The sequence below is a fragment of the Natator depressus genome, chromosome 8, assembly GCF_965152275.1.
Source record: "Natator depressus isolate rNatDep1 chromosome 8, rNatDep2.hap1, whole genome shotgun sequence".
Classification (NCBI taxonomy): Eukaryota; Metazoa; Chordata; order Testudines; family Cheloniidae; genus Natator; species Natator depressus.
In genome coordinates, this window is record NC_134241.1 from 6931162 (window position 1) to 6956516 (window position 25355).

At 50.4% G+C, this 25355-nt stretch overlaps 1 protein-coding gene across 2 annotated transcripts in view; it reads left to right on the forward strand.

The window, feature by feature from the left end:
• Positions 1 to 25355, forward strand: part of CAMK2A (calcium/calmodulin dependent protein kinase II alpha) — a 71241-nt gene that overhangs the window by 1687 nt on the left and 44199 nt on the right. For both annotated transcript variants that reach the window (XM_074960300.1, XM_074960301.1), the window contains exon 2: positions 13400 to 13494. In XM_074960300.1, coding sequence (XP_074816401.1) covers positions 13400 to 13494 — 95 coding nt within the window. The remainder of the gene's footprint in view (positions 1 to 13399; positions 13495 to 25355) is intronic.

Sequence of the window (25355 nt, forward strand, 5' to 3'; positions counted from 1 at the left end):
GATTGTGTGCATCTGTTTTGAATGTGAAGTTGTGCCTATTTGTAGGAGTGCCTATTTGTTCCAGTACATACGTCATGGCCTGCATGCACATGTGTATTTTGTATAGCATTAAATGTGTGTGTGCACAGGTGTTGGGTTTGTCTATGACTATGTGCAGGCAGGTGGGGATACAAAACTGGGGGCGAGGATGGAGAAATCGAGAGAAAGCGGAGGGTGCTTTCTTCTGGACTGAAAGTGACTAGTATTTCCTGTGCAAAAGAGAGGGGAGGACGGAATGGGCCAAATTTGCTGCTCACTGAAGCAGGTGCAACTCCAAGGAAGTCCGTGTCCAGCTGGCTCTGGGATGTGCGTGTGTACCTAGATGGCTTGTGAAGCGCACAGCACACTGTATTTATTTTTCACCAATGTTTGGTGACTGCGTCACTCCTGGGCCACTGTGATTCAGACTGAAGTGAAGTACTGAGTCGGTGACCAGGTCTGTGCGATAAATGGAGATAAAGCTGGTGGGTTGGCCCGAGAGGGGCAAGCTATTCTTTCTCCTCAGACACCTGCTTTGAACCTGTTTCTTCCAGAGGCTTCTCATCTCTTCGCTCACGCTGCTGCGTGGTTGCTGCGCGGAGCGGGGCGGGAGGGACTGCAACCGTGTGAAGTGTTCTCAGGTGCTGCGAACATGGCTGGAGGGGACAAGGAATAAAACTGGGTACATGGCACAGCCAGGATGGTTCTAAATGGCAGGGGGGGTGCACAGAAAAGGTAGGGATGGGGTGCGACATAGGAAATGTGAGGATAATAGGGTGAGGCACAGGCAGGATGGGATACAACTCTGCATGGGCACATGCCTTTGCACAAGCCGGAGAGTGTGTTTCCTCCACAGTCTCTCGAGTAAACAAGGCACATTTTCTAGTGTTACCCGGAGAATGTTTTGTTTTATTATTTAATGGTATTAACATTTTTTGTTTGTGTATCGCCCTCCGTCCTGATGGATCCCAAAGCTCTTCAGATTCACACAACACTGCTGCACAGCAGCTGCTTCTGGGAAAGGGTAGGCAGCAGCCAAACATTGCACAGGCAGAAACCCAGCATAGCCGTGTGTACAGGAGAGACTGTAGCCTAGGACACTATGGCAAGCCCCTCCCTTCATGGAAAGGACTAGTGGATCATTAATATCTTTTAGGCTTGATCTTCAGATGTGAACATCTGTTGGGATCCAAGCCTGAGTTAGCTGGTTTTGTGCTCTGCTGTAACGCTAGACCAGAGGCATTTTCAATGGATGCGTTTTCCCAAATCCAAAAATAAACCAATAACATTCACATGCGGCAGATAGGACCTTGGCTTTTCATGGCACCTCCAAGTCTCTTTGCGTTGGATAGATGACAGGCTGAGCCAGCCCTGCTAGGATCTGAACCCATGGTTCTAAGAAGGCCATGTTCCTGCCTGCACCCCAGACTGTCCTTTCACTGAGTAGATGGGAAGGTTCCCCCTTGGTACTGCTCATGTTGAGAATTGAGCCGACTGAAGGGAGGTAGTTCAGAGGCAGCCTGGACCCTATTCTTCACTCACCCACAGTGTTCTTTGTTTGCCTGTGTTGAAGAGATCTAGTTTACTCCAGAAGGATTATAACTTGTGTGTGAGCTCGAAGGGGGTGGAGGTTGGAGCGCAGCTGCATCTCTGGGGTATGCTCCTAAGTGCATTGTGGGCCTTGCCGTCTTGTCAGCCCAGTAAGTCACAACATGCAGACTAGAGCTATGGGGACTTTTCCATTGGAATGGTTTTCCAGTGGAAATTGGAGTTCCTGCAAAAATCAAATTTTTCTGTTGGGAAAATTACAATTTTGCTGGTTACATTTGTCTGTTGGGAAAATCGAAATGAAGTCAGGTCAGTTCAACCCAAATCAGAATGTTTAATTTTGTTGAACTGACCTGACATGTTTCATTTTGATTCAGTTCAACAGAACATTAAACTGCATTTCCCTATCAGTGCATCGTCTTCTGGGACTTGTAATTCATGCCCCCATTCTCTCCTATGGCTGGGCTCCCTGGATATTACATCTCCCATAATGCAGCATGAACTCCTCTTGGTTCCTGCCGCATGGTGCATCATGGGAGATGGAGTCTTGCCAGGGAGCCTGGCCGATAGGGGAGAATTAGAGCATCCAGGTCCAGAACTACCACTTCTACAATGGAGTAAACCAGTTTAATGTTGAACTGACCCATAATGCTTCATTTTGAGTCAGTTCAACAAACCAAAATGAATATTTCAGTTTCAGGAACACCAAAGGGAAACGTTTCAACGTTTCTGAATCACAATTAATTTTTGTCCCGATTTGAGACGAAAACAAATGTTCAAATATGGGACATGCGGGATGGAAATTCTGAATTTTGCTCAGCTTCAGTGCTGACTCTGGGAGAGCTGCATTCATCTCTTATCCTGGCTTGGAGCTCTGGAGATGTGAGCGCTGCCTCTAGAGGAAGGAGAAGGAATCTCTTCACGTGGTCTTCCATCCCACGATCATGACAGACTCTGGCGGGAGCTACATCCGGAGCAACGGTCCTTTATGTGCAGCTCCCTTCTTGTGGGGATGGGGGGCAGAATCCAGGAAGGACTCAAAGGCCTCCAAGGAGCTAAAAAGCTTGGATTTCCTGGGTCACATCTTCAGTTTCATGTCATTGTCCTGAAGCTGCTGAATGATGATGCAGAGATGACAGTGCACTGTGAGAGCGATAGGTTATGCTGCTGTCTGGGGCTTGGTCTCCCACTCCCCAAGCGCAGGGAGCCGGGCCTGAGCCGGGCCTGAACCAGGCTGTGGGGAGATAAGTCAGAGGATGGGGGTGGCGTTCCTTTGGACTGACTAGTGAAGAGGACCGATAACAAAACACTGATGCCCTTCCCTAGCAGCCCAAGGGTAATGGTGTTGAAGGGAGCCCTCTATGCAGGGGGCCAGATCATGGTAGGTGGTTAATTTGATGGCCAAGAACAGCAGTTGTTCCTGCTAAGGGAGTGGTAACCAAATCTAGGGTGTAAGAGGATCACCATTGGAGTTGAGAAGGAATTCCCCTTCTCCATGGAAAATATTACACTGTTGCCTAAGTGCATTATGGGGGTTTTCCCATCTCCCTGAGAAGTATCAAGCATTGATCATCGAGATAACAGAGGTGAAGGACCCTGGCTCTTATTTGGATGTCTCATCTTAAACAGTGCACTGGTGTGTCTTTGCACTTTCATCTCTCCACTCAGCCTTGGCTGTAGAGTTCATGTCCTGAGCACGTCTCCTGCCAGCCAGGTGAGCCATTATTTGTATAGGAGAGCGCCACCCAAGGGAAAGCTGAAGCACGGTTCATGTGAGGCTCAGAGAGACTTTGGGGTCTGAGGGATGGGCATGGCCAGGAGTAGAGAGGGGCAGAAGGTGGAAATTGGCTTGACAAAGACATCCTTGTCTCTGGGGCATTTTCTGGTGCTGCTGGATCAGTCCATTTGCACCATCCCAAGATCTCCCAGAGGGAGGAGGAAGCATTTCCAGAGTCTGTCTTCCTCCCAGCATGGCTGAGCTCCCAGCCTCCCTCCCAGGAGTGAAAGACAAAACCCGGCTCCTTCTGGAAGAACTAAACTCCGGGGCAGCCTTGCCACCTTGACTGGAGAAACGAGAACCTTGCATTCTCCATCTGCGGGTCACCGTAGGGATCGCTAACTCTATCTTCCCCGAGGAGGCTGGGGAACAAAACAAGCGGCTGAAGAACAAGGGGAGCACACAGTTGCAGGGTGGGGGGGAGGCAGTTGGCGAGGGAGGGAACTGAAGTGAGACAAATAGAAGGAATGTCTCCTTCTGGCTCCGGGCTCCTCTCAACTCTTTGAGTCCGCCCCCATGGCAGGTGACGGGAGGGGCTGGAGGAAATGATCATGCAGCACTGTATAATCAGCCCCTTCACTCCCAGAGCAGCAGGAGAAGATGACTTTATTAAAAAAAAAAAAAAAAAGCACCCCCCCCCACCACCCACCCTCTTCTTTCTAGAAAGGAGAGAAATCCTTTAACGGACTGGGAGGAGGAGGAGGTGCAGAAGGGAGGCAGCATCGCAGGCTGGTGCTGGCAGGGAAGGTGTGAAACACGGAGATGCAGAGTGTCCTTGTGTCAGAGTGACTGCTCATGAAGCCAGGTCCTGCAAGCTGCCAGGGCAGAGGAGGCCACGAGTTGCCTGCCGTCTGCTGCCACAGGGATGGTCTAATGGCAATTGGCGCCCAGGGCGGGCCTTAGTGTTGCCGAGTTTGTGTGGGGTGCAGGGCCGTGTGTGGCCTCCTGCTTTGCTTACACTTAAAGCTGACCCTAAACATTGTCTGCGAGGCTGGGGTAGCAGATACAGGGCAGAACAGAGGGGATGTGTGTTGGTGACCTCTCAGTGGAGGGGCTCCTACAGAAAGACCCAACTCTGGCTGAAGCGAGGGGAAACGGGAGTGCATTTGTGTCCGTGACCCCCCAGGTGATGGGTTCCAGCTGCCGCCTCAAAATCCCGGGGCCAAGGACATGCCACCCATCAAATATAGACAGGCTGCAAGGGGGAGATGGTGACACTTTCCCCTCCTCCACCAGAGGGACTGAACCCATGAACGTGCATGAGTTGCTACACAAGGGAGAGCTGGCCAGCTGCTGCTTGGACTGAGAGGAGAGAAGATGGTAGGTTACCAGCTACTTGGAGAGAGATTCTGGATTAAGAACCATTTTTGTTGAAGCAGGATCCTTTGTGCCAATTTCAGCCTGAATCTCATACCTCCGTGAAGATGAATTCATGAAACTGGAGCAGTTCTTGCCTCCTGACGCTAACTTGGAACAGTTTCTCCACCCTCCCTCAAACAGGGCCCAGATCCAAACCTCACCCTGTGTTTATTTATTAGAACCAAAACCTGCCCTAACAGATTTGGCAAAGATAACTGCACCGTCCTCCCCTTCTACCGTCACCTTGCTTACTCCCATGTCTATTCAAGACCTGAAGGGTTGGTGCCAGCACCACCAAACGTATCAAGATGGGGGCATCACAGATCAAGGGGGGTGCATGGTGACCTGGGGGCGAGGGTGGTGGGCCGTGCTCGCAGTGGTCTGAGTTGTTGAGCTGTCTGCTGGGAGATGCTAAGTGAATCCGGCTGACTCACTGCTGCAGGTGACTTGTTAACTCCACCCTTGATATAAGGGAGGTGGAAGCGGTTTGTTGGGAATGGAGGGGCTGGGCTGAACAGTCCTTAGGGAGGAGCCCTAGCAGCAGTAGCTGCCCAGCTGTGGGAGGAAGCTTGGGCTGGGACTCATTTTGAGTTACTTTGTTAATAAAACCTAATGTCAGGAAGGGAGGGAGCACTGACCCTTGTCAGCAGGTGTGGACTGTGCTTTGGAGCAAGGTGGGAGAACTGGCTGCTCACAGGTGGAGATTTCCCTCCCTATGCTGCAATCTGTCCCCCTTCCTGGCTAGCTGTGGCTCTAGGAAGGGTTTTTTTTGCTAGGAGCATGTGTGCAGGGCTGTGTTCCTGGTATTGTTGAGCTGCTCACCCACCCTCCACCCCCCAAATCCTCCCCCCCAGCTGCTTGAGTCTGTGTGAGGGAAACAGCAGGGGCAAGGTATCCCCTGTGTGTGGGCAGCTGTGGCGAGGGGAGCAGCTGGGAATGATGTGTGCTGTGAGTGGGGAACGGATGGGTGTGACCCCTGTTTGTGGTTGGCTGGGCGGGACTGAGAGTGAATGTCCCCCAGTTGTGGGAGCTGGGCAGGGAGGGGCATTCTGTATTTGTGGGGAGCAGGGAGTGCTGGCCTCTGGCTGTGGGAGCTGGAGTGTGTCCAGGCAGTACAGCACACTATAAGTTGGCAGGGGGACACCCCAGGTCCGTGGGAGCTGGGGAAGGCAGTTCAGATGGAATCGCATTGTGAGAGGGGCTGCCCTGAGGGGTCAGGCCAAGGGACCTGAGCATTGCTTCCCTGGGAGCTATTTGCTGCAACCAGCCTGTCTCTCAAGCAGCCAACAAGTGGCAGGAGAGAGGCTCTCCCAGCTCAGCACCACGTTCTGCCACGGCTGGAATTTTGCCTCTGTCCTGCGGCAACAGGTGGTTGTTCTGCTTCAGGGCTCGGCCTGATGCCTAAACTCTGCCGAGTTTGCTGCCCAGCGAGCAGCCAGCATTGGCCCTGGCTTGGTTCACTGTCCTGTGCTTAAAGGTTGTGTGTGATCAGCAGGAGCCCAGAAGGCAGTGGGCTGTGAGCAGGGCTGGGCTCGTAAATACAAGGAAGGGAAGCACTGAAAAGTAAATACATGCTTCCTCTCTAGCTGTGCACATGTTTCAATGCATGTACGGATCCATGCACCCACTCACCCACCCACACACAGACTGAAATATTGCCACTCTCAATCCCCCTGCAGCACGCAGACGGTGAATGCTCCCTGCAGCATGCACACAGAGGTCCTCTGTATATTTCCTCCAGCACTAGCACATTGCAAACCTCCCCTGCAGCCTTTGCACAAAGGACCCTCTGAATACCGGACAACGCATGCTGTCCTTAAGAATGCTCCATGCAGCATGTGCGCACACAGGCCCTCTGAACACCTCACAATGCGCAGTCCTGAAACTAGCAAATCTCCCCATCGTTAATGGGCATCAGCACTCTGTGCAGCTGAGTTCTTGAGTTCAGCAGCTGGGTGCTGTCTACGCTTACAGTTCAATTTAAAGCTCCGGTGCCAGCAATGGGTAACCTTCCTGCTGCAGCCAAGACCTGTGAAAATATCATGCAACATGCACTCTGATTCCCTCTGAGCAACTGCATGCTGACCACATGAGTGCCTTGTGCAGCGTGCATGCAGAGCCAACCTGGATATTGCCCATAATACGTCATTTCGACTCTCACACATGTGCAAACACATGCACGCACCCTGTAAAGCACCCATCCAACTGAAACACACACGCACACCTGCTCCCTGTGCCATACACACAGGCACTGTTAGTCTAGACAAATGTTGACCTACACATAGCCACACCTTTATGCAAGGCTGTCCCACACGGCTCCATCCACAGCTGTGGCACTTGCTGCTTTTCGAACAGTCTCCGCAAAGCTCTGTTAATGCACCTCGGTGCTGACCCGCAACAGCCCCAACTGATACTCCAGTCCCAGGCTCCTCACCAAGCTCTCCTAGTGCACCTAAAGTGTGACCTGCACCACCCCCTGCTCGTCCAGTCTATTCCAAGGTTCTGAATTGACCATATCAACACAAGAAAGGGACCTGGGCATCACTGCAGACAGCTCAGTGGGGACAATTTCTCAGTATGCAGCTATGGTCAAAAAGCAAACAAGACATTAGGCTGCATAAGGGATGGGATGGAGAGTAATATGAAGAATATTGTAATGCCCTTATAGAAAACAATGGTATGGCCTCTTTCGGGATGCAGTCCTGGTCATACCATCTCAAAAAGGATATTGCATAACTAAGGGATTTCAGAGAAGGGAGACAAGAATGATCAAGGCAGAGAAAACTCTCTGAGAAAGAGAGATTGAAAAGATTGGGATTGTTTACCTTACAAAGGAGATGAAGAAAAGGGGATGTGATAAAAGTATATCTAATAATGAATGGTCCAGCGATGGTAGAGCAGAAACTTCTGTTCTCCCTGACAAGAATAAGGGGCCATTCAATGAAATTAAAAGATGAGAAATTAAAAACTAATCAAAGGTAATATTTTTCACAAAATGTATAAGTAGACTGTGGAACTCATTGCCAGGGTTCTTAAGTTGTCTCCTGAGGCATCTCTACCTCAAGTCTGATCCACTATAGCAATTCCTCCCTTCCTACCCTCAGTCCCAGATTCTCTTAAGCAGAGAGACACTCTGTAATGTGGCAGTTTTGTGACATTGATAAAGATTCACTAAGGACTCAGCTGAGCCCTGCAGACTCATTTCACTTATTACTTAAGCCAAATTGAAACTCTCTGTTCCTGTGATGAAAGGCCAGTGCCTTGTTCCTCCTGCTGCACTCTCTGGACTCTTCTTATTTCATCACATGGTATTTCTGTGATCTATTACAAAGACAAGGAAGAGCTGAACATCAAGTGTGTTGGCGGAATGTTCCTGCCCCAGTGAACCAGACGGATACATTTCCAGCTTCCTGCATTGTGGTCTTCTGAGGTTTCGACACTTCCTCTTTCTGGATTGTTTACTTGAATTGAAATGAATTAATTCCTTTATTTATTTAGACAGTGGAAAGTTACAGGATTTATAGCAATCCAGTCCATGATGTATTGGCAGCTTCCTGCTGAGCCATTCAGGAACCATGGGGGATCTCTGGCTGCTCCCAGGGTATAGAAGAGGGCCAGGTATCAGTGTGAGAACTCTGTCTCCCACAGATTTCAGAGCATGGGCTTTCTGTCCATACTTAGATATCAGGGCATGATCTCAATTCCCTTAGCAAGAACTGAAAGCAGTGGGAGTTGGGGGCACTCTCACTAGCGCCAACCCCAGTTAGTTGGGCCAAAAATCATTGGACCTGAACAAGCAGGAGATTGAAAAAACCCCAAGCAATCTTGGGCATTTGCCTTCTGGGTGTATGAGCCTTTACGTTGCACTCAGGCCACATTTTCAGGCTATTCTCCACACCCACAAGGGCTAGACACTTCCTTATTGTTTTCAAAGGAAAGCTGAGATTTCCAGGAATGAGCCCAAATCCAGAATCGGGGCTTTCAGAAACCCCCCAAATATAAGATTCCCAATAAAATCACGAGCGTCAGCAGCAGTGGATGGCACCCTTAGCCCTATTTGCATGGCACTAGTCCGTGGGGTTGGGTGTTGGGCAAACACCTAGGAAGAGACAACCCCCGCCCCAAAGTGTTCACCATCTAAATTAAGGTAAGACATGTTCCGCAGGTGTAACTACCAAAGAGCAGCAGAGGAGGAGGGAGGATGTGGGTGACAATGACAGATGGACGGTTTTGTAGACTAGCTCTGTGTGCAAGCTAGGGAGGTTTTCCCAGGCATGGGAGCACTGATTTCTTTCCATCCAGGTACCAGAGCATGGGGTTCTGATGTGGAGATAGGCGCAGCAAACGGTGCCCAAATCCCCCACTTCCAGGAAGGCAGGCGTGATGAAGACAAATGCACACAGGGAGCCTCAAGGACCCAGAATGGATGGGCGGCCCCTCAGTGGAGAAACAGGAATGAAATGCAGCATTTACTCCTCTCTCTCTCTCCTCTGCCCCCCACATTCCAGTTAAACCCCTTGCCCTCCAGGCTCCGGGGATAAGAATAGTTCAGATCTTACAAAAAGAAAAGGAGGACTTGTGGCACCTTAGAGACTAACCAGTTTATTTGAGCATAAGCTTTCGTGCGCTACAGCTCACTTCATCGGATGCATACTGTGGAAAATACAGAAGATGTTCTTATACATACAAACCATGAAAAAATGGGTGTTTACCACTACAGAAGGTTTTCTCTCCCCCCACCCCACTCTCCTGCTGGTAATAGCCCATCCAAAGTGATCACTCTTCTTACAATGTGTATGATAATCAAGTTGGGCCATTTCCAGCACAAATCCAGGTTTTCTCCCCACCCCTCCCCCCACAAACCCACTCTCCTGTTGGTAATAGCTTATGTAAAGTGATCCCTCTCCTTACAATGTGTATGATAATCAGGGTGGGCCATTTCCAGCACAAATCCAGGTTTTCTTCTCCCCCACCCCCGGATTTGTGCTGGAAATGGCCCAACTTGATTATCATACACATTGTAAGGAGAGTGATCACTTTGGATGGGCTATTACCAGCAGGAGAGTGGGGTGGGGGGAGAGAAAACCTTCTGTAGTGGTAAACACCCATTTTTTCATGGTTTGTATGTATAAGAACATCTTCTGTGTTTTCCACAGTATGCATCCGATGAAGTGAGCTGTAGCTCACGAAAGCTTATGCTCAAATAAATTGGTTAGTCTCTAAGGTGCCACAAGTACTCCTTTTCTTTTTGTGAATACAGACTAACACGGCTGTTACTCTGAAATTAGATCTTACAGAGGCCAAGAATAAATCTCAGGCTCCCACAAGACAGAGAGGCAGGAAAAGTTCCCGTTTGGCTTTCTCGTCTTTCAAACCCCTCCAGAAGAGTCTCCTGTGGCTAGCCCTGCTGGCCGCAGCCACGTGACCCTGAGCAGTACTTTCCAGCTGTGGCTCCGGGTGCATAGGTTGGCTTCTCCACTGGGATTTCAATAAGTTCTTTACTGCAGCTTCTCGCACCCCGTTGCTTCCCCATTTCACTAAAGATTCATATTCAAACCCAAATTGCCTACCTCCTCCTTCCCCCACCGGGAAAATCAATTGGTCATCATTGCTCAGCAGAGAGCCTGTTTCCTGATTTTATTCCTTTCCCGTTTATGCGGGGAGATGGAGGGAAGGGAGGGGGGCAGGAGGGGGGATTGCTTTTGATTATTGACTGATTTGAATGGATCTGGCAGAAAGATCACTGAATGCAGAGTCCTAGCTCCTATTTAGCAGGCCTGGTGTGGGTGGGGTTGTGCCTTGCCTTGCAGCTTGGAAAGACGGTGCTCAAATCCAAACTGTATTCCTAAAGTGCAGTGAGTTTGTTGATCTAGCTGGGTCAGTGTTCCAAAACCACACTGCAGAATCTGGTGCAGAGACTCAGGATTGAGCTGTTAGGGAGGATGCTGGTCGTTGCATCCCACACGGAGGGGAGGCTGCTCAGGTGATGGTTCAGGGAGATGCTGTTTCAGTTTTCTGATGGACTTCGGTTTCCAATATTGCTTTGCTCATTGCTTCAAGGGACAGTGAGGTCAGTGTCTTGGAAAAGCTCTTTGAGTGCTGAGCTCTGTGGTCCCTTTGGGTGGAGGCAGGAAGGGGAGAATGCCATGTGGATCTGTCCCCTTCTTGGCAAAGGAGAGGGAACTCTGCTCACCTATCACCTCCTTGGGTGTAGAGCACTGTCCAAGCTGTTAGTGAACTGTGGCAGCCAGGGTAAGAGAGTCATTTGTCAAACTCTTCAGCACTTCTCCACGCTGGTGGCTTCCATTCACTATGTTCCAAATTTACGGGGGTCCCCCTGTTTACAGATGGGCTTTTCACTGGAGGAGGCGGGGCTCAGTGATGCTGGGAACGAGTTGATTAACCTTTTGTAACCCACTGGTGAGTGTGTGTGGCAGGTCCCCTCTGTGCCAATTCACAGAGCGTACGAGTTGTTGCAGCTCCCAGCTAAGATCTGGGTTCAGAATCCGCTTGGACCACAAGTGCAATGAAATTGGCAGGTTTCATTCTGTTGCCAAGTGGACATAGATACACATCATAAAAGTACCATGCAGTCTGGCACTGCTCAACATGCTACACGGCCTCCGCTCTGGAGAGACCAAGGGCGGGAACGGTAGAGGATGCTGCAGGGCAGACCAAGTGTGATGGACGGCACCTAAGGTTGAAATACCTGATATATGCTCAGTCACCCACTCGTATGATCCCCCACAATACACGTGCACGATCGTGAGATGCATGTGCTCACTAGTCACCTGCATGCACCCAAGAAACACACATGTTCATTCACTCAATTGTGATCTGAAGATCTATGACCCACAATTCACCCCAGACATGCATTCACCAAGCTGAGGTTCCCACGTGTGCCCAAGTGAGATGCACACACACCAACCTGCCCATGTGTTCCCAAGATGCCATACGTAGATTCCTCCACCTGGCCCTGAAATGCACATGTGATTCCAAGACACACTCACTCAAGAAGTGATCCCAAGACACATTTACTCATTCATCCATCATCTTAAAATACCCTGTGAGCTGCTGCTTGTAATAGATACTTCTCCGTGAGTGGATTCTGAGTGTTTGCTAGTAGAAGGGGCTTCTTGTGCCATAAATTCCCTGTTGCTGATCTGGGTTTTTGATACCATGTTTGCATCTGCCTATGTGTATTATTACAGTAATTTTACAGTAGAAAGCACAATCAAAAGACTAAAAAGCAGCCACAATTAGTTTGTGAATAAAAGCCACTTTCGTTTCTGTTACCCCTTCCTAAGTCAATATTTTTGACAAAGGTTGCAACCTGTAGTGCAAGATGTTTGATAAGACAGAAAGTGGTTTCCACCAATCAAAGACTGGCCTTTTTGGGAGAGAAGAAAATGTGAAAAAAGTCCGTAAATGTACTTGATTTTGAGCTTTCCAGCAAACCAAGTAAAAGAGGGGAGATAAACTGGTCTTTTTTCTAATACTGAATTGCTTGTCTCAGAGCCTGTGATACATGAAGGGGATGGGGGGAGTAGCTCCCTTTGATGGACACCCAGCCAGCCAGTTAGCTGTAAAATCCCTCTTGGTGTCTGTTCTCTGCTTGCTATACCTGTAAATGGTTAACAAACCCACAGGTAAAAGAAAAGGAGTGGGCACCCGACCAAAAGAGCCAATGGGAAGGCTAGAACTTTTAAAATTGGGAAAGAAACTTTCCCTTTGTCTGTTGTTCTCTGGGCTGCAGGGATGGAGCAGCAATGCTATGTAAGGCTTGAACCAGGTATGAAAATTCATCTTCCATACCTAGAAGGAATTATTTGGATAGGGAATGTTTAGTTAGGCACAATCAGGTTGATTTTTTATTTTGGCTTGTGGATCACCTCTGTGCTAACCCCAAATGCTTTTGTTTTCTTATAACCTTTTAAGCTGAACCCCCAAGAAAGCTATTTTGAGTGCTTGATTTTTGGAATTGCTCTTTTAAAATCTAGCAAAAGCGTAAGTTCCAGATGTATTTTCTTTCTTTTTGTTTTTAATAAAATTTACCTTTTTTAAGAACAGGATTGGATTTTTGGTGTCCTAAGTGGTTTGTGCATATGCTGTTTGATTAGCTGGTAGCACAGCTAATTTCCTTTGTTTTCCTTCTCAGCTCTTCCCTGGAGGTGGGTGAAAGGGCTTGAGGGTACCTCACAGGGAGGAATTCCCAAGTGTTCCTGCCTGGGTCCAAGGTTGTTTTTTTTTTCATTTGGGTGGTGGCAGCATTTACCAAGCCAAGGTCAGAGAAAAGCTGTAACCTTGGAAGTGTAATAGAAGCCTGCAGCGGCAAGTACTAATTTTTAGAATCCCTGCGGGCCCCCACCTTCTGTACTCAGAGTGACAGAGAGGGGATGCAGCCTTGCCAGAGCCCTTGTCCCTGCCCTCCCAGAATCAGCTCTCAGGATGGGAACGTTTTCCTTACAGTCTTGCCCATGCCATCTAGCTCAGTTTGGACAGGATAATCCCTATCTTTCCAATCATGCTAATTACCACTATTGAGTCTGTCCCTCCAGAACTCTCCTCCTTGTCCAGAGTTCATACATGTGTTTCTGTCTTCAAGTCTCTAATGTTGGCAGGTGCCGTGTGGCGCTCCTGCTTTTCCTTTTGAGTCCAACCCCTTTCACTTTCTTTCTGCGCTCTTGTCTCCCCCAGAGGTGCCTTCTCAATCGTCCGGAGATGCGTGAAGGTGCTGGCGGGACAGGAGTACGCAGCCAAGATCATAAACACCAAGAAGCTCACTGCCAGAGGTAAGTGCGCTGAAGTCTTGTGGCATACCTCCTGGGAGCAGGTGCCTTTCCACTGATTCCACTGCCCTTGCCCACCTCACGCCTCCTCTGCTTGGACCAAGGTGAGCCTTAACCTTTAATACCTTCTGCTGATTCTGCTCTGTGGGTGGGAATGCAGGAAGGAAGGAAGAGAGATGGGCATGTTTTCCTGAACAGTTGAATCCCCTTTATCAGCATGGAACCGGGGCCATGATGCGAGGGGGGACCCAGCCTGTATTTGGTTAATGGGGAGTTGCAGAGAAGAGAGGCAGAGCACAGAAAAGCCAGTTAGCCAAGCTAAGTTTTTACCTGCATGAAAAACATACCCTGAGGTAGCCCCCCTGGCCTACTAACACTCCAGCTCTGTGGGCTTGGGCCTGCGAGGGGCTGAGCGCCCACAGCTCCCCTTGACTTCAGTGGGAATGGGGAGCATTCAGCGCCAGCCAGGATTGGGCCTTCTATGTGGAGCTAATTCTGGAGCCTCATGTTGAGTGGTGGTGATGGCTTTTGTCCCGCGTGGGAATTCTCCCCACCTCTGCAATCGTCTTCTCACTTCAGTTTCTCTGAAGTGTGGTTCCCAGCCTGTGGAGCTGTTTCCTTCCCGGTGGTGAAGCAGCCATCAGGCCTTGAGCAGTGATGCTTCCTGTTCGCTGCAGCTTGGGCCAGGAGTCTGGTGGCGTTTCTAGATGGTTATTTTAGCCAGCTGAACTCAGAAACTAAGCCCCTCTCTGCACCCAGCGGGGCTGCTCCATGTCAGTCTTTGCCAGGTAACCTCGTTCACACACACAGGCCGCGCTGGGGAAGTAGCAAACACAGGAGAGTACCAAAGAGCAAAAGGGCCTGGACAGGTGAGAGCAGGGAGTGTGGCCAAGGGAGATTCAGTAGTAATGAGAGAAGGAGACACAGAGCACAGATACAAACAGGAGAGCTATAACCGAACAGAGGTAGACTTTAACCTTCATTCCTCAGTGCTGTCCCAAGATGCCTTTTCCATGTCACTGGGGGCTGTGGTGGCCGTAGGCAGGGAGGTGCTCATTAGCGAACCTCCATATTAAGGAGTAGTCACGACTATGAAGGGGGTGGAGAAAGTGACTAGGGAAGTATTATTTACCCCTTGCCATAACGCAGGAAGCAGGGCTCCCGCAATGAAATTACTAGCCGGCAGGTTTAAAACAAACGTAAGGAAGTACTTCTTTCACACAGCACACAATCAGCCTGTGGAACTCATTGCCAGGGGGTGTTGTGAAGGCCAAAATATAACTGGGTTCAAAAAAGAACTAGATAAGTTCATGGAGGCTAGGTCCATCAATGGCTTTTAGCCAAGATGGCCAGGGATGCAACTCCATGCTCTGGGTATCCCTGAACCTCTGACTGCCAGAAGCTGGGACTGGACAACTGGGGACGGATCACTTGATAATCGCTCTGTTCTCTTCATTCTGTCTGAAGCATCTGGCACCAGCCACTGTTGGAAGATGGGTTTCAGAGTAGCAGCTGTGTTAGTCTATATCCGCAAAAATGAACAGGAGTACTTGTGGCACCTTAGAGACTAACAAATAAATAAAAAAATTTGTTAGTCTCTAAGGTGCCACAAGTACTCCTGTTCTTTTTTGTTGGAAGACAGGCTCCTGGGCTAGCTGGACCATTGGTCTGACCCAGTATGGCCATTCTTATTTTCTAGCCAGCACCCTAAGGGTACCCTCTCTTTTCAAAGGGCTCCAATCATGCTTTGCTCTTCCACCTGGGGACTCTGCTACAACCCCCAACCAGCCTGTGTCTGGCTGCCCCAAGTGAATCAGACCCAGGGGAGCAGTGACCATGCACTGACCTCAGACAGGTGCCACAGGCTGCTGCCAATGATAAATAGAGTGAAAATATTAGCAGGAGAGATCAAACCCTTCAATAATTCCCCCACCCCCGAGCCCCTCTGTCCTCTCTATCCAAAAAGCCCTGAGAAACATGGCCCGCCAGCAATGGGAAAAGAACTTATTTTATTTTCCACCCATGTCCTCTTTCCCAGTTCTCTTCAGAGGTGCCTGTCACAGCCGCCTTGCTGCTTAGCCCCTGTAGCCTGCCATGGGCAACGGCTGTGCTTTGCAGAGCGGAAAACCTCTTCCACAGAAGAGCGTGGCTCATTGCATTTGGTCCCAGCTGCTGTTCCATGCAGTCCCCTCCGCCTTTCCTCCTCCCCCCGCCCCTCCCTTGTCCGCAGCCACACACACGGGTGCACATTGCCTGCAAAAAGTTGCATAATTGATTGTTGCTGTTCTTGGTGGAACTGGCTACGCAAGGGATCGTCAGGGTCTCCGAGACCCAAAACTGTCAAGAACGATGTAGGAACCATTTTTCTTCACAGCTATAACAACTTGTGAGTCCCTGACAATCTCCTGCTGCTCTGCATGGCTCTCTGGCCCTGAAAGCAGATTGAGAGCAGACCTTCCACCTGGGTGAGCCTGGCAGCTTCCCTGCCCTGGAATGTTTTGCCCTGCTACTGACCAGCTGTATTAAAAGGTTTTCATCCGTTTTCATCTTTTGCTTTTGCCTGCCCCAAGCTGAATGGGGCCATGCCATGGAGCCAGCTCTTCCATGGCATGTAGTGGCCCGCTGTCACTTTTAAAGGTGTGGGACTGAAAGCATTCGCGACTGACATAGTGTATGTATCCGTATGGCGACTGTGACCGTGGGCATGGCGGCACTGGGGCTGGGAAGTGTAACTTGCAGCTGGAGCAGACATACCCGCGCTAGCCCCGACTGAGCTAGCACGGTCCAAAGAGAAGTGTAGCCGCAGCAGCTAGCCATCCCGAGGACGATCCTGTAGGTACGTCCTCCGGGCAGCTAGCCCCTGCTGCGGCTTGTGTCACAGCTGTGCTTCTACGTTCAGCCCGCTAGCTCGATGAGATCTAGCGCATGTATGTCTACGAGAGCTGGAAGTGACAACGTCAGCTCCAGGGTCAACATAACCTGTGACTCAGCTTTGACCTGGAGGGGCCGGGCTCGCTACAGGCCAAGGATGTGTCCGCTCTGCAATCACAGCGGGTGGGTGAAGCTCACACAGACACACCCTGAGCTGGCTTTAATCTGGTGCTGGAACGGTGAAGCCAGGGCAGCACGAGCTTCCATGCAGGCTAGCCCCCGAGCAAGTACCCAGTGGTCTGATGGTGCTCCGGCAGCCTGCGCCACGGCTACCGGTGCCCGAGCTAGCCAGGTGAAAGCTAGCTGGGATATAGCTATTGGAGCTGCACTGCAGACATCCCCAAATGTTTTAGGCAGGGTGCTAGAACTCTCCGTGGCGACACTCGCTCTTTTGAAAGTACCCCTCAGTCCTCTTCTGTGGCTGGCGAGCTGTTCACAGAAGAGCGAGCGCCTTCTCTGAAGCCCTGCGCTTTGCAGGGTTCAGCGTCCTTCCTGGGAGTCACGAGGCCAGGTTCAGCAGTAACGAATGGAAGGGATTTGTTAGTGAAGCTGCTGGATGCAGACAGCCCCCGTGGTTCTCTCTGGCTTCCAGGCTGCCTAAAGCCAATCTGCGCTGCCTAGTGTCACTACACAGAGGGGCTGAGATTTTCTAAAGGGGCTAATAATTTTGGGTGTCTCTATTTTTAGGTGCTCAAATTTTTGAGATGCCTTAACAGGACTTGTTCACCAGGGGCCAGGCATGCAGCAATTATAAAAATCAGGCCCCTTTCAGGTTGAGTAGCCAAACACTAGGACAGCTCAAATCACTGGCCTCTTGTGAAAATCTTGGCCCTGATCACCCAAAGCCCTAGCCTGGACTAAGCAGTGATGGACGGGAGAGCTGGTCACACTGTATAGTGGAAGGTGCACTGTACAGTCTGGGGGTGCAGGCATTGGCAGGGGTGCTGTGACCTGGATCTCACACCTGGTAATGGAAGCCGTGTTCCTGTCACCACAGCAGCTGTGAATGATCCATGGAGATGGGATGAAGGGAAATCTGCTCAGCTTTGACTCATTGGTTTCCATTTTTCTGATGGTCCAGCTGCCCCGATGGCAGAACAGCCTCTGGGAGCAAACACCCCTAGAAGGGAGAGAGGTTAGCTCTCCATGCCCCTTCCGACACTGCTCCCTGTTGTCGCTATGCCAACCAGGGCCGTCCCTAGCTATTTTGGTGCCCTAGGCAGCCCCCCCCGCTGTGGGGGGGCTGTGTGGGGCACCAGGCCTCCACGGGCAGGAGCAGGCTGGTCCCAGGCCTCCGCGGTGGACGGGGGCTGGCCACTTCCTGCAGGAAGTAGAGTGACCCGGCCCCAGCCTGCTCTGCTCTCCTGGCTCCCAGGCTTGGGGGGAGGGGGAAACTGCCCCCCATCATTCGCCGGTGGCGCGGCTGGGAGCCAAAGGAGCGGAGCAGGCTGGGGCTGGGTCACTCCACTTACCACGTGGTGAGTGCAGGGTCGGGGCTGGCTGCAGTCTTCAGGGGAGTGGGGACAGGGCTGGGGCGGAGCAGGGGTGGGGAAGGGGCAGGGCAGGAACAGGCAGGGCGGAGCACGGGCAGGGGCATGGGTAAGAGCCGGAGCAAGGGCCGGAGCAGCACGCAACTGCGCAAGGCACCAGGAAATCTGGTGCCCTACGCAGCTGCCTACTTTGCCTATGGGGTAAGGACGGCCCTGATGCCAACCAAGTCCCAAAGGGGGTGATGGTTTCTGTGAGGGGGACTAGACTGAGATTTCCAAATTATTTCCGAGGGGCCACCAGGCCGGTCTGGCTTTAAGCTAATGACCTCTGGTTGCCCTCCAAACCTCACTTTGTTCCCTGCCGACCTACGACGACTCCATTGCAAAAGTCCCCTTCTTCTCCCAATGCAGTGCCATGGCTTTTCCCCCTCCTCCAGTCTTGCTGCAATTCCTGTATCATATTCATACTCCTTTGTGCTCACCTTCAAAGCTCTCCTGCATCTCCTCTCCCATTTCTTACTGCTCCCCCCCATGGGCCTTCCCCCGCTAACTCCACCATGTTCCCATCATCTCCTCCCACGCAGACTTCACCACCTTCTTCAACACTGCCACCCCACCCACCCTGGAACAGCCTAGTGACTTCACTCTCCTTCAGGCACTCCTCTGCCGTGCTTCTTGGCCTGACCTTTCTCCAGTACCCTCCTCTCTGGAGTTCCCCTCTCACATGCCTCCTGTAGTAGGGTTACTAAAAGTGACATGATGACTCAAATGACTGCAACCCGCCCCCCTGAAGCTTTTAAACGACAAGAAAGTTTTCTCGAGAGCTTTTATTCCCCCTTTCCCTTGTGTTGCCACCTACCAGTCCCCTCTCCCCGACACCCCCTCTCAAGGGCTGATGATTTCTTTAGTCGAGTTAGCTGCATAAATAAAACTGTAAGCTCCTTGGGGCACGAATTTGGTTTATATTATATCTGCAGAGTGGCATGCATCCCTATGGTTCTCTATACATAATGCAGAACAACAGAGCATGAGCTGGCTATATTTTCATTCCCACTAGGGTCGATGCATGATTTCCATCTGTGGGTTCTTAAAAGCTGAAGGTTTAATCTGCTACCATAGCCTCTGAGAGCTACACCGGTGATGTTCCTTTCACAGACCTCTCTACCAGGGGCCTAGTCTGATGTTCGGATGTGTATGTACTGAGCTGTGTGTTATAAAGGAAAAGTCTATAATGCGTTATTGATGGAGCTGGGAGGCAGAGGACAAAAGGCGTATAGCAAGGGAAGATTTATTGCCAAGCACTTGATCCAAGTGGGAACGCTGTATTATATTTTATAACTGGATGGCATTCACATACTGTAAAGAAAATAGAATTGGTTTTATGTAATGTAATTTGTACTCAAAGTGCTAAACCACTTTATAAAGCAGTGTGTAGGTGCAGTGCGTGTGTAGGCAAACACAGCAGCCATTGTGCACTCAGCTATAGCTCGCGCTCAGCCTTGGACACGAGGACTTGTTTGGCTGTGAGAGGGAGTGTTTGCCAGGACACCTAGGTTACCCCTTACTCTTTCCAGTAAGTGCCAAGGGATCATTAACGCCCCCCCTGGACAGCCAGAGGTGGGAAACCTTGGTTCAGTATCCCTTCCAAAGGAGGGCACTGATCTGGTACTACACTGAGATGCCAGCCCGGGGGATGCAGCGCTCAGGTCCTGGGCTGGTTAGCAAAGCTCCCTCTCTCTGACTGAGACAACCTCACCAAATCTGAAACCAGGGGCTGGGGGAGTTGCCTTGGTTTGGCCAGGTGCCACCTCAGCCTGCGCAAGGCAATCGAGTTCTGCAGCTGGCAGCAGTGTTCTCCCTCTCCTCAGATGTGTCCCTCTCTCTGAGCTGCCGAAAAAGGGAATTTGTGTTTTCATTTTGGCTGCTGTGTGCGCTCAGGCAGCCATTCCTCGCATCAGCTCTGGGCGCAGCGTGCACTGTGTTGGACAAAGGGAGATGATGGGATGGGAATGCGCAGTACTGATCAAGTTGCCTTTGAATTCTTCTTGACTGGCATTTCGGAGGGCGTCGTCACCTGTAGCAGAGCCCTCGATCTGTGTGATTTTGAATTAGTCTGAATGAGAGCCCTGAAAATGGGCAAAACTCTCACGTTGTTTCTACCTGGCACCATTATTCATCTCTCTCAAGGTAAAAAAAACCCAACCCCAATCATCTCCTTTCAAATCTTAAAATAGACCAGCATTTCGCAGGCTTCCCACTCATAGCTCTGCCAATATACCACAATCGCGACCTGAAGAATCACAGCTATTCCAGGCTCGATCTCCCACAGAGTTCTGCCAATGCACCTCTTTCCTAATCTGCAGCACCTCCTAATATTTCAGTCCCAGACCCCCCAGCCCCAGCTCTACCAAGTCTCCTCAGTCTCGACCTACAGCACCCCTGCTACTCCGGACCTGGACTCTCATACAAATCTACTGGCGTACCTTAATCTGCAGCGCACCATTATAGACCAGACTGGAGCGTTGCACAGCTCTGCCAGTGCCCCTTGTTCCTGACTTGTCAACTTCCACTGCTGCTCCAGTCCTAGGTGGCTTTCCCTGAATTGAGGCCACCAACCAGGTGGAGCTGCTGGTTGGGTTTATGAAATGGACAACCACCCAGTAGGGTCTAGGGGAAACTCACCCATCTTGTTGTCTCATACAAGCCTCATTTAAAGGAGGTGGAAGGCTAGTGCATTAATTACCCCACCCCCCAACAGAATTTTTATCCTTTGGACAATAAATAAGCAAGCCACTGTCCATCAAGAGCAGATGGTCGGATTCTTCTGGAGGGCTGAATGCTTGGCTTCTCCATGCAGATCAAAGTTGGCAGCAGAGAAGCCACCAGGCAGGAAGCATCGCAGATTTCAGGGCTTCCTGAAAGACCAGATTGAATTACTTTCTTTCTCTTCCCTCCTCCCCGCCCACTTTTGTGTCTTCATTGGTTCCCTCTTTGTCCTCTTCTCAGGCTTCTGTTGGTCTACCCCTCCAGCAGTAGCCCAGCATCTTCATCCTTAAATACACAGAGGAGCCTGCAGCCTTACTCTGCCGTCTGACCTGGATCAAGTCACCAGCATCTTTTGTCAGCCATCCACCCAGCAGAGTCTTGATAGTGCTACTATTTCACCAGTGTCAGGAAGCTAGTTTTGATCCTTCCAGCAAGACCTCTACCAGGAGCAAAGCATACCTGGGATAGGTGGAGGAGCAGCATAGCTGCTAACTGTTAGAGCCCCGGGGTCATGATCAAATGCAAAAGGAAAAGGGGATGAGAATTGATGAATGCTCCTCTTCAAAGCCCCCCCACGTTGCTGCTGAGGTACAGAAGGGTGGGGGCAATACCAGAGGCCCAGTGTCCCTAGACACTGAGTGTGAGTTGTGTGGCTGTGTGTCTTCAGCCATTGCTTCTTGAGTCAGGAGACGTTTTAGCCCCAAATCTGGCCTCTCTCTCTCCACGTCCAAGGGGTGTCCTGATCGGGGGTTTCTGGGCGCACAATTCAGGTGAAACCCCCAAGAGCCAATGGCCTTTGAAAGCAATGACTTTGATTAAAATCCAGATCCCCTCCAGCCATACACAGAAATCACTTGCAAAGGTTCCCTGCTCCTTGCCATGTTTCAGTGCCACCGGCTTTTGTTGGGAGTAGGAGGAGGGATTCCCCCTTCCTGGCCTCTGCAGCTCACGTGAAAGCACGGCACCCATGCTGTGCTTAACTGCACTGAAACTCCCTTTGCTTTTCATCTCTCCCGTGCTTCCTTCTCATGCCCCCGGCTCAATTCCAGAGCCCTCTCAGCTCCCTGTGTGTCTCTGAACCCAAAGTTCCTACCCAAGGCCAAGCTAGTTGTGTTGGTTAATGCATCACTGTCAGGTATCGAATGCCACGGTGCTGGATGCACTCTAAGAACCTGAACAAACCAGAACAGGAAATCTGCCAATTCTCTGCTACATTCCTGGAGGGTTGTGGCCTGTGAGGGAGGAAGGAAGCAAAGACTGAGCTGTGTGTCTGTTGCATAGGTGTGGGTGCCAGTGTGTGCAAGCAGCAGCCCGGCCAGGAGTGGATATCTATGTACATGTAGGCTGGGTCTGCAGGGATGCATGTAGATGAGTGTGGAGACATGCATTCCTCAGTGTACAGGTGTCTCCACAGCTGTGAGGAGGAGACTTTATGCAGGCTTGCAGGGGTGTGCATGACAAGTGATTTTGTGAGAGTGCACACCTGCAAGCAGGTGTGTTCATGGATGTGTAAGGGCACCTGCAGGGCTGTGAGTGCATGCAGGTAGTTGTGTGAGACAGGCAAGTGTCTGGGTGTATCTCTCTGCTGCTGGTTAGGTGTATGTGGCGGTGTTTCTGTGCAGGTATCTGGAAAGGTGAGTGGGTGCCGTATATTGCGTGTGTGTTACAGACCGCTTGCTTAGCCTTCCTGAGCTAAACACAGTCTTCCCCACTTGATCTGAACTCTCTGTCCTTCTGCAGCACCTCTGCCCTGAGCATCTCAAAGCCCTTTTAAACCACTAATAAAAACAAGCCTCTGGGCACCCTTGGGAGGCAGGTCAGTGGTGGATAGCTGCAGAATGCGAGGCCCAAGGAGGGGAAGTGGCTTGTTCTTCTTGCCTTTTCATTCATCCAAAGACCACTCGTGTTTTCATCCTGACGCTTCTGCAGGTGCGGAGAATGGGGCTAGGTTTGGCTCAGGGAGTATCCAGAGTCGGAAAGCTGCCAGCGCTGGGAGGAGAAGCTTTGAGATGTAGCGTGAGAGGAGCAGCGAAGAGTGAGACCTGGAGAGATGGTGGAACAGAACTCCAAATTCAGATGACGCCGCTGGGGGGCCCTGGAGAAGTTTGACTACCTTTCACCGCCCGCTAGATTTCCTTTTCATGCACCTCGCCCTCCTAGGGTGGGATTTTAAGAAGACCTGCGTGACTTAGCAGCTCAAGTCTCAATGAAAGTCAATAGGATTTGTGCTCCTTCCTCACTTAGGTCCATTTGAAAATCCCAGCCCCAGGTTTCAGCTGGGACAGGGGCCATGTCTGTCAAAATCTCCCACCCTTATTCAGGTTGTTCTCAACAGCAGGCAGAAAATATCTATCCTCCTGAGATTTCCAACCTGCATTTGTGGCTCCAAAAGCCCCGTAAGGAGCAGATAAGCATCCAGCTCTTACGGGGTTTATCCAAACTGAACCGTCATTGCGGCTGGCTGTGAGGACCACTTCTTCTCCCTGAGGGACTGGATGGAGTGAATCACCACTGCTTCCTTTCATGCAGGGGCCAGGCCCCTTGCTAAAACTCCGTATATCACTAATCTTCCCACAGCCTGTCTGCCCCATGAATCCCAGGAGCCACTGGAATGTAGCTGGCAAGAATTTGCGGAAACCATTCCCTTCTTATTCTCCAGCCAGGGATTACAACTATGTTAATTGCAAATCCAGATCTGTTCTGTTTCCCTGCAATCAACATCCCAGTGCCGGACTCAAGGACTGAGAGTTAATCTCCCTGATATGCACGTCCTGAAATATTATCCAGTGTCGGATGGTCTGGGATTCAGTGCTTGCCATCAACCTGGATGTACTGTCCCAGTGCTAGGCTGCCTTGTGATTGAGGGCTGATCTCCGTAGAATCCACCCTCTGTCTCCTGACCTCACTGTCCAGCACATGTGGATTTGAATAGCAAAGAATGGGCAACCCATACTAGGAGAAGTTGCATCTTTGTCTCCCTCTAGTGAGGGAGGATAAGAGTCCATTACAGCCGACAGCTAATGGAGCTACTCTTTTAGCTACCCTATTATTCAGGTAATTGAGATTCTACTTTTAATGCTGAAGATCATCACTTAAAATCCTGCTACGGGCCCAAGTAAGGTTATTCTAAAACCACCACATTTTAGTCTGTATCTCTTTGGTAAATATCAGAGGAGCCAGTAGCCAAATTCTGAAGTCTTTGCTCCACTTTTAATCAGTTCTCCTTACTCAGTGACTTCACTGGAAGCTTTGCCTGAGTAAGGACAGCAGGATATAGCTTGACAACATCAGAAGCTCAGAAGGCAAATGATAAATTCACTCCCCCAGGCACCTGACGGCTGGTGGTGCCTCATTTCAACAGACACAGCCATTTCTCAGTTATGCACCTTTCGTTTTGATGCTGCATATTTTGTGGTGTGTATAAAAAGATTTTCTGTTATAACTTCGGGGCGCTTTTCTGCGAGCGCCCATCCCAACACATGCATGACTGCAGGATTGGTAGGAAAGGCTGTACTTACTTTTCCCCTGTGCGGGGTCAGTCAAACAGACTGGGGTAAACAGTTCAAGCATCTCAAGGTTTCCACACAATTCCATTAGTGGTGAATAGTTGGACTGGAGGGTTCCTACTGGACTAACAAACTTTTAACCTTTAGGCTACTGGATCAAATGTACCCAGGTTAGTAATAGCTGGACCCTTCGGTGGCTACTATATGTGGACTCAATTGTTGTTTTAGTCCCGTTCCTGGTGGCAAAACAACAGGAGTGCTTGATGCCTTTGGTTACAGTCTTAGAGGGAGGCCACGGACTGAATGGGACATGAAGATTTAACTCCCCTTCCCTCCCCCACAGTTGGTCTTTCTGTGCCAAGATTGGGGTGGCCCGGGGGAAACCAGACTGCTGATGTAACTCTTCTGTCCAGTGCCAGCCAGGCTCCAGGGCTGCTGCTTTATCTCCTCTCGCCATCTCGGATCCATTGCACTTGTTTCTCACTATTTATTCTCGGTACCTTTTGTGTTTTAGTTAGCGCCAATCCCCTCCTGGCCGCCTCTGCTGTCAAACGCCTGAGTTGTGACCTTGCAGTCATTTCAATGGTGACAGATTGTGATGGTACAAATGCAGGACCAGGCAGAAGGAAAAGCTGGGGGTGAGGGGAGAGACATTTATTCTGAATCTCAGAATGACAGGGATGGGCAGGAGCAGGGCTGGGGGTTTTGCTTTGCAAAATCTCATAAGTCAAGTGATCCAAACCTGGTTTGTTTGGGTCTACATCCCATTTATTAATGGCCTCAGAGCTCAGATAAATAGTTACCATTTTGTCTCACTTCTAATAATGCTTTGCACAGCCGTCTCTCTCAGGATCTCAAAGCGCTCTGCAAGCATTAATGAAGTTAGCCCTATGAGGGATAGGGAAGTATTAGCATCTTCATTTCACAGATGGGGAAACTGAGGCACGACAGGTCAAAAGACACAGGAAGACTGGAGGCAGAGCCAGAAAGGTAGCCCAGGTGTCCTGCCTCCCACTCCTGTGCTATCCTGCTTTAGGACCCTAGCTAAGGGAAACATAGAAAATGACCAGTCAAGTCAACTGCTGTTTGCATTAATCATTTCTCCTTTCAAGGGCACTCCATGCCTCCCAAAAGAATTCTTCTCAATAAGCAAGGGCCTTTACCAAAATAA